The sequence below is a fragment of the Desmodus rotundus genome, chromosome 7, assembly GCF_022682495.2.
Source record: "Desmodus rotundus isolate HL8 chromosome 7, HLdesRot8A.1, whole genome shotgun sequence".
Lineage (NCBI taxonomy): Eukaryota > Metazoa > Chordata > Mammalia > Chiroptera > Phyllostomidae > Desmodus > Desmodus rotundus.
In genome coordinates this window covers 110459000-110478156 of record NC_071393.1, presented here as the reverse complement: position 1 = coordinate 110478156, position 19157 = coordinate 110459000, and the positions used below count along the sequence as shown (strand labels likewise).

At 33.6% G+C, this 19157-nt stretch overlaps 1 protein-coding gene across 3 annotated transcripts in view; it reads right to left on the bottom strand.

Annotated features, from left to right (window-relative positions):
* GPHN (gephyrin) overlaps positions 1–19157 on the bottom strand; it is a 437816-nt gene that overhangs the window by 220991 nt on the left and 197668 nt on the right. The window contains exon 5 of one of the 3 annotated variants that reach the window (XM_071222011.1): positions 18469–18507. The exons of the other annotated variants lie outside the window; for them this stretch is intronic. Within the exon in view, the coding sequence (XP_071078112.1) occupies positions 18469–18507 (39 nt within the window). The remainder of the gene's footprint in view (positions 1–18468; positions 18508–19157) is intronic. 3 annotated transcript variants of the gene reach the window in all.

Sequence of the window (19157 nt, the reverse complement as noted above, 5' to 3'; positions counted from 1 at the left end):
GTAAGTAAATCAATAGGGAATTTAGGACTGTAGACTCCAGTTCTGAACTTAATCCATTAATCTTTTATTATGTACTGTTAGTTTATAAGGCACTGTTCCCTATTAAGATATAGGAAGGATCTCTTACTCTGTTTAAATGAGATAGAACATATAAAATGCTCAGTATCCTTCCTAACACATAGCAAACACTTCACAAAAGTTGGTACTATTATTTATATGAATCTAAAGTCACCCATATTGCAGAAAATGCAGTTATAGATGATAGTCGAGGCAATTATGAAAACTGAAACTGACAGTTCTATAATAAGCAGTGTAGAAGCTATGCGTATGTCTGTTTTGAGTATGTATGAATTACCATATGTTTGAAGAATGAAACATGCCATCAAGAATCTTGAAAACTTTATAAATATTTATCAAATAACAGTTTTGGAGATACCAATTACTAGCTATATAGTCCTGGACATTCCTACAAAACCTCTGAAGTAGATTGAGGGAAGAACCTGAGAAGATTGAAAATATCTTTTGAAGAAAAAAGAACAGCACCTTGTTCTTTTTGCTCTCATCTTAGGTGAATTTTTGCTTTCACCTAAGCCCAAAAGAAAATAGCAATGTAATTATGTACCTAAGCAAAGATGAACAAAATACAACCAAGTGTCTATAACTACTTGTGAATAAATTATTTAAATTGGTAAACCAAATAAGTTTGTATCGATTTTTAATTTCCATAGCAACCATACACTAAAATTGAAAGCTGCAGCCTGGGCCTTTTCTCTTGTGAGGACAGGAATAAGACTCAGGATGATGTAAAATTGGGGATTATAAAGAGTACATTCAACTCAATTAATGCTCTGCTGCTCATACTAAACAGATGGATCTTACCACAGTAATTTTAACCAACATTATACTTCATAGTAGAAAAAACTACTTTGTAAGAGTCTCTACATATATAAGAATGGATTAAAAAACTCAGTGAGCTATAACCTACAAGAAATATAAAAGGAAAAATATATTATTTACTAAATAAAATAGACATAAGTTAGATCAAAGAAAAATTTTAGCTTTATTATATGGAAGATAAATGTCTAAACAAAGGGAAAAAATAAAGGACTAGTTTTAAAAACCTTCTGAAAAGAGGCACAACTTTTTTTAAAAAAGATTTTATTTATTTATTTTTAGAGAAAGGGGGAAGGGAAGGAGAAAGAGAGGAAGAGAAACATCAATGTGTGGTTGCCTCTCATGCACCACCTACTGGGGACCTGGCCCGCAATCCAGGCATGTGCCATGACTGGGAATCGAACTGGCGACCCTTTGGTTGCCAGTACTCAATCCACTGAGCCACACCAGCCAGGGCAGAGGTGCAACTTTTTTTTCTTAATCCACTTTTTTTTACCTAGCCCTGCAATCGTCCTCACCTCTGACAGCTGTCAGTGTGATTACCAGAGGGAAAGGGGTTAGGGGGAAGTAGAAGAGGGCATGGGGGGATAAATGCTGATGGAGGGAGACTTGACTTGGTGTGGTGAACACATTGCAATATACAAATGATGAATTATAGAATTGTACACCTGAAACCCATATAATTTTATTAACCAATGTCATCCCAATAAATTCAATAAAAAATAAAAAAATAAAAAGAGGTGCAGCTATCCTTTGCCACCAAAAAAGGTAAAATTGCAGAAATGAAAAAAGATCATAAAAATTAAAAAAATTCTTTTTAAATTTTAATTTTTATTGTTGATACTATTACAAATGCCCCCGTTTCCTCTCCTTTGTCCACCTTTGCCCCTCCCCCCTCCTTATCTCTGGCCATCACCACACTGTGTCTGTGTCTATGAATTATGCGTATATGTTCTTTGGCTAATCCCCTCACTTTCTTTCATCCACTCCTCCCTTCCTGCCATGACCCCCGACAGCTGTCAGTCTGTTTCATGTATTCATGCCTCTGTCTCTATTTTGTTCATCACTTTATTTTGTTCATTACATTCCTCATATAAGTGAGATCATTTGTCTTTCTCTGACTGACTTATTTCACTTAGCATAATAACCTCCAGGTCCATCCATGCTGTCACAAAAGGTAAGAAAAAATTAAATAACAGTTCTTTTGCATACTCTAATTTGAAAGCTAAAATACATTTTATTTTATAACTATGAGAATATTTCAAGGAATCATTATACACACATGCACACACACACATGTATTTTTATGGTATGGGATTTTGGGCTGATATTTCAGAATCAAGATCTGCAATTTAAGGTCTGAAGATCCCAGATGCTTTCAGAACACCTAGACTATGGTGCTCAGAACAAGGTAGTACATTCTCCAAAAAAAGCCTATGTCACCTTCAAGTTTATGATTTAAAAGAAGTCAAAATAGAGTCCAACTTTGTACACACAACAAAAAAATTGCACTTCATAAAACTAAGGATAATGTATATGTGTGTAGGTGCAGACACACACATCCTAGGACTGGAATTGAGTTCTTCAGGCTAGGGCTATAGGCAACTGAAGAGCTGATGCTATTAGGGCAGTTGGTGGGCCTGGGGAGGAAGAAGTTGGTTGCCCATCACCTAGTTGGAATGGGTGGAAATGAACACCCCTACTGACATACACACATGTGCACACAATCCTAAGGCTACTTATTTATAATATTTTCTCTTTTAATACTACCTTGATGATCATTTTGGCTGAATGATCTGCTGTAGAAATTATATCCTGAAGTGTGGCTTAGGATATGCAGGAGTCAAACCAAGTTTACAAGAACCAACCAACAAAGGATATTTAAAATTCAGGTTTATAAAACAAACCTGAAGATTTGATAACCAGATGATATTATTTTATACTAAGATAACTATGAAAAGTGTTAACTCAGGTCCTGTCTTCACATAACAAAAATTAAGTATCCAAGTGTAGAGGATACCCAAAGCAGGAATATTAAATGGGGTAACAGGCAACCAACATTTTGTTCAACACTGTAATAGGAAGGGCAGACTTCTGTATTAACCAAGTTTGCTGCTAGGGAAAGAACAGCAAAAAAAGAAATAGGTGAGGATGCAGGGGTTGACAATACTAGATTCTGTCACATCCTCGTTTCCCAAAGTTTTTCTTCGTCTTTCTTTTATTACTGTAGGTTGCCCAGAAGATATCACACTTTTTATTCTGATAATTTTATCAGAATAATTTTCAGATATCATAGCTTCTGCAAATTCTCTATTTTAAGAACCTTTTCATATTATAAAATGATGGGTCAACATACAAAATATTTTCCTTAATCTTCTTGACCTGTCTCTGACTGTCAACAGCAATGACAAGAAAACATCAAAGTGATGTTTGTTTCAAAAGAAATAAGAAAAAAAAATAAAATTATGAAAGTATTCATTTTAGCAGCTCAAAGTAAATCTGGCCTAAATCAATTAGGGAAAATATAGGTCTATTCTTAAAGTTATTTTTAAAAATGTTCTTGTATCATTCACAGAGGTAGGTCAGAAAGCTAAATAAATAGCAATTAATAGAAATCCAAAATACTAGTCTGTTAAAAGCAGTAAAGATTATATAAAGCAAAAGACAAGTGATATGGTTCATTATTATAACAGAAATGTAACTTCACAATTACTGAGGTGCTACCTCAGAACAATGTAATGTTTTCAGTCTAATATGAAATATTCTGGGCATAAATCTTTAACGATAAAGGACAATGCTTTGGGTTAAACTATGGATAACTATGACGTGAGGCTCAAAAATGAGTGAGTTTTCAATCCTGACATATTAAGATTGTGCTATGGATTGTGCTCAAGATTTTTCAAAGTTTTTCAATTAAGTGGAACAGTAAAATTATAAGAGGCCAAGTTATGTAAGAGAAGCAAAACCTTTAATGTATTATTTTTATATTAAAATATATTATTTTTATTATATGATGAAATTAAAAAAAATTACTCCCCAAAACATCAAAGTGAGATGGCAGGTAGCATTAGAAAAATTTAAAGTATGAATGAAATGCACTAGGAAGTGAAAATAATACAATTTTAGATATTTGATTCATTTTTGAAATATAATTATTTTAATTAAATATTAGTCCCATATTTTGCTGTTATAATGCATACTCACATTTTTGTATGCATTATACATGGATTATTATACCCATTATTATGCCTATTCTATGTAATCCTTATACCCATGTATAATGCACATCCTTATTCTTCCCTCAAAAATTTGGGCAAAAAAGTGTGTATTATACATGGTAAAACATGGTAAATAAAGTCAAATATGATTACTAGATTTAAAGCAACTAAGATACTTAGGAACTATCAATTCTGTCTCTAAATCAAATACTATTTTAATTTAAAAATAACTTTATAACTTTTAATATAAACTGCAAATGCAACAGGTACATGTCATCCTAGGATTTGATATCAGTGTTGCCCTGACCTTATGAATATGGTCTAAATGTCTCTATACAAAATTTTAGAACAAATTTCTGTATTATATTGTGAATCTCAAAGTGAACACTTCAAATATGTACATCACAAAATGATAAGCTGTACAAAGTAATTTCCAATATAACTCCTCTAATACTTTGAAGAATACTTTTTAAGTACCCTGAAGAATACTTCTTCAATATTGTTCTATTATTATTCTGTCTGCTGTCATTCCTATATAAGTGATTTGCCCTTTCTCTCTGGTTATTTTTAAGATCATTTCCTTTTCTCCACTCTTTCCTTTTTGGGCCATGATGTAATGTATTTTGGTCCTTCTCATTTCATTCACCATACGTAGGTCTCTCTCATATTTCCATTCAATGATGTCTCTATGTAGTTTTTTCCAATATGAAGTAATTTCCTCAGATAAATACTTCAGTGTGTTCATTATCTCTTCTGCTGGTCTAATCTGCTCTTTTACCTGTTTACTGATTTTTTAAAACTTACATTTTTCTTATTTCTAAGAGTATCATCTCTCCCCACATTTGCTCATTCCTAAATGATGGTCTCTTGTTATGTATCTTTGTTAGGCTGTCTTCGTTCCTTTGGACATTTCACCATAGGCAGGTTAACCATACATCTTGGCTTGCCACGGACAGTTTGATATACTTCTGTTGTGTCTGCATCCTGTCTGGTTTAGCGTTTGTCCTAAACAAAAGTTCCCCATAATGAACAATAAAAGATAACAGTCGCCTAATTCTTAGATGTCCTATATTTTTGTATTTGATAGTTCTAGCTGTTGTCATTTTTTTCAGTCCATATATTGAATAATGGTTTTGCTGACTTGTGGTTGGTGTGTTTTGGTAGCACACTGGTTACTTGATTTTTAAAAAAATTGATGGTAAAATAAAATTTATTTTATTTACTTGCTTTAAAATTAAGTATCTAAAGCAACAATAGCATTTATGTGTTACATGTTATTGCATACATACATTAAAATGTACAGCAACAACAGCATAAAGAATGGAAGAAGGACTTAAGGAAAACCAGTTGTGAGAAACACATTACATTTGAACTGAATCAATATAATAGTAATTGAAGGCATATGATCTTCTGTTGGGAGTACAGTTGAACTTAATTTAAACTGGGGAAATTTTCCTTTGGAGAACAATTATTTCCTTCTCCACCTTTAGCTGGAGGGCACCACTAACAGTTACTACTTTGGCCTCCCACAAGGCTCTCATAGTCTCAGGGAATCCCAAACTGAAATTTACACATAGTTGCTGTCCAAGAACAAGTGTCTCACCATCAGTGGTGCTATGAGTATCTGTCTCAGGGAACCTTGTGTCTCTCCCAAGTCCTGGCTTCCTATAGTTGTAGTTCCTGCTCCCTGTTGCTCTGACCTGCAACTCATGGCATTTTGGGGAGAGAGTAAATCTCAAGACTGACAGTGCATGTCCTTTTACAGGGTATGCCTTAGAGGGTATGTCCTTTCGCTAGGTCAAATTGTTCTACAGTGGGAAGATTTTCAAAGTACCAGATCAACAATTATTTCAGACCATACACTTTTGTAAACTACTTTATTCCCCTATGAAATGGATGTCTTCTATATTATTACACTGAAATTTTTGACACATTGCAGACTGCACTACGGAGAGATGGTACTCCCCAATTTATCTCCCAAACCAAAACGTGTTTTTTACCCAATCCTTGCCATTTCCAGGCAATCTCAATTTTAAATAGTTACTTAACTGGTGTATACAAAGTAACTGAATCTTTTTACCCATTATAACAAGTACATATTTAAAAGCAACTTTCTCCTTGCAAATTGCCTATTTATATCTTTTGCCTACTAGTCTATATTGATGGACATGTTCTTCCTATTTAATTATTAGAAAACTTTATACATTGGAAATATTAAACTGTTGGCAGTGAAGTAATTTCAAATATTTATTTTTAAGTTTGATGCTTGTAACAATTTTTGCATATCTGATATTTCCATTAAGAGATTTCAAATGCTTCTATAGGAGGTTTTATAAATATTTGTATTATATTTTCTGGGTTTCATGTTTCAACTAGAAAGGTTTCTCTTACCTGGAGATCATAAGCATAACCTATTAATTTTTAAATCATAAACTTACAGTTTATTTAAATGTTTAATACATGTGTAGTTTGATTTTTTTGTTGCATGATCTTCTCGACCAAAATGGATATCAAGTTTTCTCAACACCTTTTATTGAGTGATCTTTCTTTCCTCCAATGTCTTGAAATGTTACACTTATAAAATACTAAATTCCAAGTGTATACATATGTAGAATGATGAAATATCATTAGGTTTAATTTATCTCTGAGTTTGTTTTCATGTAATGTACTAAATATTCAATTAGTGTACCTTATGTTTTTACATCTAAAATGAGTAAGGCAATCTCATTTTACTTAAAAAATCACTAGCTATTTTTATACATTTGTTCTTTTTTTTAATTTTTTTATTTATTGAATTTAGAGAGAGAGGGGGAGAGTGACAGAGAGAGAGAGATTTGTTGTTCCACCCATTTATGCATTCATTGGTTGGCTACCTTGTATGTGTCGTGACTGGGGGGTGGAACCTGCAACCTTGGCCTATTGGGATGACTTACCAACTCAGCTACCTGGCCAGGGCATATATTTGTTCATTTAAAATAACACTTACAATCAACCTGGTATATTCCCCCCAAATCAATGGGAATTATATCACATTTACTAATCAATTTAAGGTAAACTGACAATTTCACAGAAATATTTGCATCTAAGAACATGCTATGACCTCCTAATCACTCAAGTGATACTGTATGTCCTTTAACAAAGTTTTCTTCATTCAAAATTGGCAAACTTCTTAAATTTATTCTTAGGTATTATGATGTTTCTTTTTTTCCTGCTACTGTGAAGAAGATATTTTTCCATTATATTTTCTAGTGGGTTGTTTCTAATTTAAGTAATGTTAGTCTATAGATATTTATAAAATAAAATACTCTTGTATTCAGCCACCATGATCTTTTTGAGATTCTAATACTTTTTCAATTGATTCTTTTGGGTTTTCTAGGTGAATAATCCTATCTATAAATACAGGGTTTACAACTTAAAAAGTCATGTTAAAGTTCTTTATCTTTCAAAACACTGAGAGACAGTGCTATGTTACCAGAAGCTAACTGTACTCATTCTCTAGATCACAAAGAGACAACTAACTTTATCACTGTCTTAGATAGCTAGCAACACATCTTTGAAGTGATGCTACTGCTCATTGACTACAGGGAATTTTCTGACTTACTGCCTTCATTCTCTTCAGGGATGCAGGCACAAACAAGTTAAAATACAGTAATCATCCCATGTAGAGATAACAACCAGGGTCTCTACTAATTGCACTTCAATCAATTCCTTCCTATTCATCCAGATACAGTATTTTAAGCATATTTTAACCCCTTTCTTACTTTCTTCTCCCAACTCTTCTATTTAACACATAATACATATGCATACATATCCTCTATCATTTTTCCTCCCTAAGCTGAAAACACCTTTATTCATCACTAAATGTATAAATTTAGTGAAAAGTGAAACTAGTGAAATCTGAAACAACAACAAAAAGACTTAAGTTTTAAATTAAAATGAAAACAAAGGCCAATACTATTAATCAGTCTAGACTATTATCAATTTCCCTACAGATACTCCATGAAGATTTCCATCAGTTTATTAATTTTCAGATAGTGGTATCTATTTTTCTACAATTTTGAACACTAAAAATAAATTTGGACATTATTTGTAATTCAGTTTTTATCACTGACATCAAATTCTATTATTTTTCTTCATTGCTATTTCAGTAACACATATAGGTTTTTGAAGGTTGGCTGAGGAAACTCCCTTCTGAGATCTCCATGCCCAGTTAGTCAGTAAGTGCTATCTATTCCATCCTGAGGGAGTCATCTATCTCTTCCTATCCTTACCTGCATTTAGGTTCTCAGCAATTTTTGTCTGACTATTTCAATAACCTCCTGATTGGTGGTATAACTAAGTTTATTCTCACTTGATCCCTCTACTCTGCTGCCAAAGTGGTCTTTCTAAATTGCAAATATTATTAAATTTACTGCTGTTGAACATCTTTCAAAAAGCTTCATTTCCTTCTACAGAAAAATCCAAATGCCTTTTATATGACACAGAGAAGTCTCCATCATATGACCTCATCTCCTGCTCTAGGTTCTCTCCTGCCACTTTTCAAAACCCAGTCTGCAGCCAGACTGGCCTATTGGAAGATTTATGATTTCAGCCATTTTGCCTGTATAGAATTGATACATTCGTTACAATACGAATCAATTTTACAAACATAATGTTGAGCAAAATACAGACATAACTAGATTACATATATGGTATCATTCATGTAAAGTTGAGTAAAAAATCTATACTACCAAAAGTCAGAATAGTAGTTACTCTCGATGTTAAGCTGTAACTGAAAGGGGGCCCAAGAGGATCTTCTGGGATGCTAATATTCTGGTGTATTGATTTGGAGGTTGCTGGTTACATAGCTATGTTCATTTTCTGAAAAATCCATTAAACTGTAACCACACTATTTGTGTGCTTTTTGTAAATTTAAGTAAAAGAAAAACAGTACAAACAACAACAAAAAGAGTTCCTTATCACTTCTTTGAAAATTTCTCTAATTCCCTCAGACTAAATTTATCTTGTCTTAATATATCATATACACACACTACTATATTGATGATGTTATATTTTGCTTATTCAATTCTTTCCATTTACAAACTATAATGTAACTTCCTTGAGTGCTAAGATCATAACTTTAAAAAAAAATTATTGATTTTAGAGACAGAGGAAAGAAGAAGGGAAGAGAGAGAGGAGAAAAAGAAGGAGAAGGAGGGAGAGAGAGAAAGGGAGAGAGAAACATCGTTGTTCTACCCATTTATGCATTCATTGGTTGCCTCTTATGTGCCTTGACTAGGGATCGAACCTGCAACCTTGGTATATCCAGATAATGCTATAACCAACTGAGCTACGCGGCCAGGGCTAAGATGATAACTTTCTGTCCATGTATCCCCAGCCCCTGGCAGAGTATGTGGCAGTTAGTGAGTACTCAATAATATTACTCAATATATATGTAATATGTATTGTATAATATATAGTACTCAATATAAATAAGGGTTTTCCAATTTCTGCACCATTAACACTTTGGGCCAGAGAATTCTTTATCGTAGGGCCTGTTCAGTGCATTGTAGGATGTTTAGAAGCATCCTTAGCCTCTACTCACACAATGTCAGTAGCACCCCTCCAGTTGTGACACTGCCAAATGTTCCCTGCAGACCAGATATGCCCCCTGATTGAGAATCATTTACATAAACAAATGTTTCCATGGAAAAATACAAGCCAAGTGTTAAACAATTCACTTACTCAAAAACTTTGGGCTTGAGATGATTTACATGTTAGGGGAGATTAAAAAAAAATTGGAACTTTTGAGGGAAGTTAAGCTCTACCTGTCAGAGAAAAGTTTGTAAAATGCTTTAAGTGTCTATATAACATAAACATTAATTGTGTGCCCGAATATTGTTTTCACTGGAATTCTTATGTAGAAAAATGATTTGCAAATAGAACTATATATTTGGTATTTTTAAAAATGACTGCTAATAGTAGCTACATGTAGTCAATGTCCTAATTATAAATTATTTCCATGGTTTGTTATCTATGAACAAAACATTCATTCTAAAATATTAAGGTTCGATAAGTTTTTATCTATAAAGTTTTTATCATAGACTTTCCACAAGAAAAAATAGCTAGGAAATAAACTATTAGCTATTAAAAAAAACTCACAAAGGCCACAAGTAACTTATTAGAATATAATATGTTTGTGTTTTATTAACTGCATACCTTTGATTCAGAATGTATTTTGAACTTGACCTCTGCTGTAAGAGGGTGAGTAATGAAATAATTGAGTACTATTATATTAGTGGAATTTGAGAAAAGAGAAAATAAATTGGTGTGTACTTATATGACAAACGATATAGTTAAAATATAAATCTGACTCTGCCAAACGTATTCCTTAAACTTCTCTCTGTAATTACAATCAGTCTTTAAGTACAGTCTTTAAGCAGTCTTCTGAGCCAAAAGAAACCTGAACAAAGAAAACAGGCAGTTTATAGAAGAAGAAACAAAATTGGACAAATCCAAGAAACATGTTTCATCTCACTGTTAGTATATAATATGCCAATAAAAGCACGCAGTTTTCATCTATCAAACTGGTAAAATTAAAAATGATAATGGATATGCATTCTCACAAACTGATAGTATGAACATACAAATTTGTATATATATTCTAGAGGGCAATTTTGACTCAGTTATTCTAGTTTAAGAAATATTTCTAAAGTGATAATCAGAAATGTATTTGACAATTTATATAAAGAGAATATTTATGATAGAAAATAAGGAAGAACTTCAACAATGACAGGGAAATTAATTTACTTATAGCTTATTTATACTCTGATATGACTGACAGATCTCCTTTTTTAAAGAACAGTTATTACATGAAAAAAAGCTTAATTTATATAAAAAGGAGAGTGATTAAGAGTAAGGTCTCTGGAGTAAGACTACCTATTTCAAATTCTAGTTCTATTATCTTCTACTAGCTCTGAGATCTGGGTTATATCATTTAGTGATTAATCTTTCTAAATATAATTTTCTTATCTGTGAAGTGGTACCCATTGTATAGGCTTGTTGTGAGGATTAAGTAAGATGTTATATAGTCTGGCACACAGTAAGTACACAATAAATTGTAGTAGCTGTGGTAACAGTTGAGATAATGTTATTAAGAAACCTGTATTTATGATGGGACACTAACTGTTCAAATTAACCAATTAGTCCTGGCTAACAATTATATGTTGAGGTTATTGGTAGTTTATATTTACTTCACAAATAAATCTATATTAATAAAAACAGGAGTTTTTAAAGCTATTAAAAAAGGCAAGATAAATAGCAAAAAATGTTTTCCTTCCCCTAAATGTATATACTTTTAAGTTAAAATCTCATCTTTAATACTATGTTACAATACAAAGGTCACCATTTCATGCTCTTACTGAACACCTCTGATATATGCTAAGTACTGTGACCCTAAAATTCCAACAATAGGAATAGAATAAAACTTTGAAGATAGATCTTGTTAATAAAATAGGATCTTCCTGCAGATTATTTTATTTTTAAATTAGTAAACATTATGAAAAGCAGAATATCTCAAAAAGCTCTCTGCCTTTTAATCCTCTCACAAAATTGACTTATTTTTAACCAGAAGGCAGTGAGTTGGGATGAAAAAATAATTAACTTATAAGAGGTATTTTCTTTCAGAATATTTGCTTAAGATCTCTATAATGGAATTATTTGATTACAAAATAAATATGTACACATCTACTACTGTAATATGGCTATGAACAAAAAATATTAATTCCTGAACATCTGAGATGTTTTTAGTGCTGCTGATATGAACAGAAAATAATCTCTTACGTACTAAAGTGAAGTACTTTAGTGCTTCATAAGTACTAAATAATGTAAGAAATCTAAAAGCATTCAGAGATAAATACAAAAAATTTGGAAATGTTTTGTATTTTATAAACATCCAAATGTCTAACAAGTATATTTTTCAGGTAATTATTTTGATGTTAAAGACTATTAAATATATATAAAGGAGCTTTAAACCAAATAGTTTCTGTGTCTGAGGCAATTAACTTCCCCTTTCACTCCACCAGACCTCTTGTGCTACAGGTGTAATGTGTGAGCTTTTGCCAGCAACACTAAAACATTTAATGGTAGGACTGCAAAGGGGAGAAAAAAAGATTAGGGGGCACAGAGACTGGCTATTACTGCCTGTTATTCACTGTCTATCTTTAAAACCAGGGAGTGAAACTACCTTCATAAAATGTTCACTTAAGGATGCTACATCTTCCTTTGCAAGGTCCAGAATATATCCTACTGTTAATTCTTCAGGAGAGAAAGTGGGCGAGGGCGGGGGCGGGGGGGAATTAGATAACAACTTGTTTGTTTAGGAGTATTTGCCTGTAAAGAATCTGATGATCACAAGGAAATTTACAGGAATTTCTTGTTATTAAATATAAAGAGGACTTGAAGACTAATAGGGAATGATAGAGATATGGTCTTTTCAGGTTAACTTTCACACAAAAGGAAACACATTATACAACTCTATTTTCAATTCGTCAGTCTTCAAAATAAAAACAGGATTTCAGAGATCACAAAGAAGTATATTTATTATTAATAAACAAGTTAAATAGAATGATGTTATTCTTATTTTTCCTTTATCCCAGTATACTTTAAAATATCTGTATAATCTTTTCTTGCATTAAAAAATGTTTTTCAGAATAAATGCAAGCAAAATCTTTAAACTCATTTATTATTGTTAAGAAAACAAGTTAAACCTGGGTATAATTCTATTTTAGTGCTTTTCTCCTAACAAAAGTATTTTTTAATTGATCCATTTTTAGATTTCTGATGAAATGCCATACTGTTTTCCACAGTGGTTGCACCAGTCTGCAATCCCACCAAGAGTGCATTAGGGTTCCCTTTTCTCCACAGCCTCTCCAACACTTGTTGTTGACCTGGCAATTCCACTGCTAGGATTATACCCAAAGAACCCTGAAACACCAATCCAAAAGAATTTATGCACCCCAATGTTCATAGCAGCACAATTTACAACAGCCAAGTGCTGGAAGCCACTTAGCTGCCCATCAGTAAATGAATGGATCAAAAAACCATGGTACATTTACACAATGGAATTCTATGCAGCAGAAAGAAAGAAGGAGCTCCTATCCTTTGCGACAGCATGGATGGAACCGGAAAGCATGATGATAAGTGAAATAAGCCAGGTGGTGAAAGACAAATACCATATGATCTAACCTTTAACAGGAACCGAATCAACAAAACAAACAAACAAGCAAAATATAACCAAAGACACTGAAATTGAGAACAGGCTGATAGTGACCAGAGGGGAGAGGGGAGGGAATTTCAGAGGAAAATGGTGAAGGGTTTGTAGGAACAATTATAAAGGACACATGGACAATAACAGAGGTGGTGTGGAAACAGGAGGGAGGTGGAGAAGGGTGAGGGGAAAAGGCAGGAAACTGTACTTGAACAACAATAAAATTTAAAAAAAAGAAAAAAAGTATTTTTTAATTGAATTTAAGTGGTGACATTGGGTAGCAAAACCATACAGGTTTCAAGTAACAACTCAAAACAACATCATCTGCATACTGCGTGGTGTGCCCACTGCCCAAGCAAAGTCTCTTCATCCACATCTTCCTCCCCACTTTGACCACCTCTACAAGAGGACATACAGGTGGCCAACAGACATATGAAAAGATGCTCAATGTCACTAATCATCAGAGAGATGCAAATTAAAACCACAATGAGATATCACCTCACACCTGCCAGAATGGCTGTCATCAATAAATCAACAAACAAGAAGTGCTAGCAAGGATGTGGAGAAATGGGAACTCTTGTGCACTGTTGGTGGGAATGCAGACTGGTGCAGCCACTGTGGAAAACAACAGAGTTTCCTCAGAAAAATTAAAAATGGAACTGCCTTTTGTCCCAAAGATCCTACGTATGGGAATATATCCTAAGAAACACAAAACACTAATTTGAAAGAATATATGCACCCCTCTGTTCATTGCAGCACTATTTACAATAGCCAAGTTCTGGAAACAGCCCAAGTGCCCGTCAGTACATGAGTGGATAAAAAAGCTGTGGCACATTTACACAATGGAACACTGACGCAAGTACTTTGATCTTTCCATAGCTGTGCTGTTAAAAATAAATTACTAGTAGGACATCAGGAGATGGGAGGAAAAATAGGATACTAAAACTTAATTGTAGCACTTTAAAGAGATTTCTTTAGAAAAATCAGTGTGAAGCAGTGAGCAATAAAAATAAAGCTAACTGCGTCCAAGTTTAAAGGCACACATTAATTTAAGGAGGACAAATAAATTCCTAGTTTAAATGACTAATTAACCAGATCCCTCGCAAAAGCTAATTAATATGACTGAACTTTCTGACACGAGGAATTCAAGTGAGCTTTCGTTGATAATGAAAATAAATTAATCCCAAACCTTTTCAATATTAGTATATAGTTATACTCATGGGGAGGAGGGGGGATCCTCATTGTGCTTATAATTACATTCAAGAAGAACTTCCTAAACATTAGTTATCTACTTTTCTCTAGCCAACCTCTACTTTCCACTATAAAACTAGTAACCTTGGTTTCAGGTGATGCTGTTTACTAACAGCTACCAATGGAATCATTAATCTGTCACTAAGAGCTCTAGGTTTTAAAATTAAAGAGATTCTTATTGGCATTTAAACTATTACCAGAATCCTACAGCTGTGATGAGGCATTAACATAGGAGACATTTTTATTCCTGAATCAATGATGCTTACAAGAGGTGAAAGAATGTTCTTATATACAATCACTCTTTGAACATTTTCCCTAAAGAATTAGAAGAAAATAACAAAATGTTGTGGGTACTACATTTTTTGTTACATGCTTTTTCCCTCTGTTGGGATGCAAATTCCTTGAAAGCAAGGCCTTATCTTTGCGTCATATACTCCTAACATACACATGGCATAGAGCAAGCCTTTTAAATAGGTGCTACCAGAATTATTGGATATGATGAAATAATCTCTCTCCTATGCATATAGAATAGTACAAGTTTATGTACCACCTTGGGAGAATTGAGAAGAGAGTCACTCAATTTTTGCTGTTTTGGCAGGTTACATGAGGAACCTTTGGCTGAGAAAGGCTGGACTGAGTATGTAAAATCACCAAAAAAAAAAAAAAGACAAGTGAAAACATTATCTACTAATGGACTGAAAGTCTTCTTTCCTAAATCCATTATTATTACAAATTTAACTACTCCAGTTTTAAACTCCTTGAAGACAAGGACCAATTCTTTCCAACTTGTTACTTTTGGTAAGGTCTAGGACACTATGCTACACAGTTCAATTTAACAAATGTTTTTTTTACCAGTATATTAAAACACATACACACTCATGCACACATTGCCTAAATCATATCCCCAGTTCGTCATCTCTAGGGGTTAGGCCCAGGAATCTTTTTAGAAAAATTTCTACAGGTAGCAGGCTGCGTATCCAGGATTTAGGACTACTGAATTGAAATGAATTCCTATTCTTGTGGCTGGTTCTTCTAAATACACCCTGGTTGCCTCATCTCAGCCCATTGTCTTCATTTAAACCTTGTCTTTCAAATGCAGCCCTCTTCTCTTCTTTAAAAGTGAGCCTTACTCTGTTTCAAAGACATGCCGTCACTCTGTCCTGAAGTTGGTATTTTTTAAAATTCAACCTGTTTCAGAATCACTTTGATGTCCTTCATCTATGTGTGTCATTTCACTTCATTCTCCTTTTCATTCTTAGAATCTAGGGGCTTCTAAATTTCATGTGGCCTCTGTAACCTTTCTAAAAGTTTATAATTTATTCTCCTAATACAGTATCTTGAACTTATCCATTGTCATGTTAATTATGTAGTTTCCTGATGTCTTTGCCATTGATTTAATTTCCTCTTAGACAAAAGCATTAAAAATTCTGAATACACTTCTAGGTAAATACTCAAAATATGTGAAAGAAAAACAGACACCTGCATACCAATGTTCATAGCAGCATTGTTCATAATAGTCAAAAGATGAAGCAACTCAAGGGTCCAGATGAATGAATAAACAAATTGCCGCATAAACATACAATAGAAGAGTAATCTCAAAAAAGAATGAAATTCTAATGTATGCTACAATATGAATGAATGTTGAAAATATAATGTTAAGTATAAATCAGACATAGAAGGACAAAAACGGTAGGATTCCACTTCTAAAAGGTATCTAGAATAGGCAAAATCAGAGACAGTAAGTAAAACAGAGGTTACCAGGGGCTGTAGGAGGAAGAAATGGGGAGCTACTGTTTAATGGGTACAGAGTTTCTGTTGAGATGATAAAAAAGTTTTAGAAACAGAGATGTGACGGTTGCAGAAAATCATGACTGTACTAATGCCACTGAATTGTACACTTAAAATTAGTTAAAATAGTACATTTTATGTTATATGTATTTTACCATAACAAAAACCTACTGAAATATTATTATTAAGGAAAATAAATTTAAAAAACCCTGTCCATATATTTTTTGTATATTCCCTAAATTTATAACTTTCTTTTTAACTTTTTTTCTTTGTTTGAAAAAATAAAACAAAATTTAATATGGACACTCAGCATTTTCCACACTTCAAGCACAATGATGTTGTAGTTATATGCACACATAGATACACACACTTGTATGCAAATATACATACCCTACTTTAAATCTCCTTGGGCTCGTTACATTATTTGCAAAAATCTCCATTTCTTGTTTGATCTTGTCTTTTGTTTAAATATCAGTGAATAAGACAATAAGCTTTACAGTGCAGATAATATTTTTATTCCAAGTATTTTTAGATGCCAGGTACTCAGCAAATAATGGGAAAATGTCCATTTTAAAAGTTTACTCACACACAAGAAAAAATAGCCTGAAAGGAGGGAAAGATAAACATATCAAAAGGATCTCTAAAGAATTGATATTATATAAATTATGGGGTAGCTGAGAAATGATATTCTCAAAGGAAAAAAATGAATCAGAGTGCAAAGCTACTTTAATCTTAACTACAAAAAACTATAAGTGAATTTATTATTTTTAGAGATGATACTTTTAAATTTTAAATAAAATTAATAGGAGTAACCTGTCCTAATGATGCCCTGGAAAACGTAGGGGAAATAAATTAGAAAACAAACTTAGTATATGAAAAATTATTAAAAGATTCTATACACAAGGAACAAAAGTATATAATATATGATGTGAAAAGGCAACTGAAGCAAAGATAACAAATGACTTAGAAAGAAATGTATTTCTAACTAAAGAGAAAATTGTAGAGTTGTATAAAAAAGCTGAAAGGATGGTGGTAATGAGTTTGAAAGTCAGTTTAGGAATAAAGTGGACTGGACTGTTAAATAGTGAAGCATTTTTCTATTTATAAGATATGTTTGGACAATATGTAGGCAACACTTTTCTTGGAAATAAAATTTGATCAGGGTTACAAGATAACAGAGGAACAATGCTAGTGATTTATCAAATGCAGACAAGTATAAAGGAGGCAATATGGGCCAATCAGCATGTTTCAAGGCTGAATACATAGGAGATAAACATAACACCTCTAGTTAATTAATAGGGCAGCCATGTGCATTAGATAGGTAGAGGAGACAGTAGTCAAGCAAACTTAGTCAGCAGTCCAACTTAGTGGCATAAAGCAAGTAGAGAAAGATAGCAGAAGTGCTAAACAATCTGAGCCTACATATAATATTACAGGCATAGATTGGGCGGGGCAAGATCAGGCAAGCAGATGGCATAGGAGTATGGTAGGAGAGCTGATAGAGAATGTTGGGCAGTCTAAAATTCTAAAATGCTAAAATAGCAGATGGATATGGCAGTACCAGGCCATTTGCTGATGGACAAAGCACCAATGACTAAAGAATGCAAATCAGTCAGCAGATGAGTAAAGTAGGGGAAAAAGTTGAGAAAAAAATCAAAGGCAGTCAAAGCAGGAAGACAGAATAGCAGAGAGGCAATGGCAGATCATCAGAAGCAGTTGGGTAGGGGAGTGAAAAGCTGTCAGCAGGGGAATAAAACACCATTCAGGAAAAAATGACATTGAGAGTGAAGCAATCTCCTGAATTTGGTGTCTTCAATCTAGGAAACAGTCACCAATAAACTGCATATGAGAAGTCACGAGAGAAAAGCGCACAAATGGAAATAGCCAATGGATCTGAACTCTACTGCCCAGGGATACAGAGTGACCCTAGAACATAGATACATAACAATCCACGAAAAATAAAACAGATGGGAAAAATGGGTCCAAGCATTTTTATCATGATAAAAAAAACCAAAACACTAAAAATTATTAATTTGGAAATGATTGGCTGGGATTGAAGTCTTCGCTTACCCCTTTCTGGAGCCCACAAAATGGGAATGTTGGGAATTTCTGCAGCAGAAAAACAGAAGAGAAAAGGGATTTCTGACTCCCAGTTTGAGGAAAGCAGATCAAATTTAGGGCTGTATGAACTGGCTCATGGAAATAAAAACCAGCCTGAAACTTCTCCCTTCCTCAGAATCAAGCCATTTCTGAGGTTTGGGAAAGGTTTTGGAAGCCCTCACCCCATCACTTCCCACACCCTCCCCTTTCACACTTACCTCCAGTGCAAACAGTTTCCAGCAAGGAGGTACTTGGGAAAATTCACTCCCATGTTTACACCATGGTAAAATTTGAGAATGGCCTACTAATAGTACTACTTCCTGTGTAGGTTTGGTTTCTGATTCAATGGGATCCCTTGCACCCTTTTTTGTGTGTGAGCGGAGGGGACAGGTTACTAGAAGCAGCCTACTTCTTTGAAAGTGAATGAGAAAAAAAAACAGGGACAGTAATACCAATAAAGAAATAGCAATACTAATCAGTACCTTGGTGATCTCAATTGTCATGGATTTTCATTCCATTAAGATAGCTACACCTCGAAATTCATCAGCTTTAGAACTTGTCAAACCCTGTACTCATCACATTTTGACAAGAAAAAATATTTCAGCACTTGGCACTTGCTTGGGACTCGTCACACTTGCTAGAACATGGAAGAGTCACGA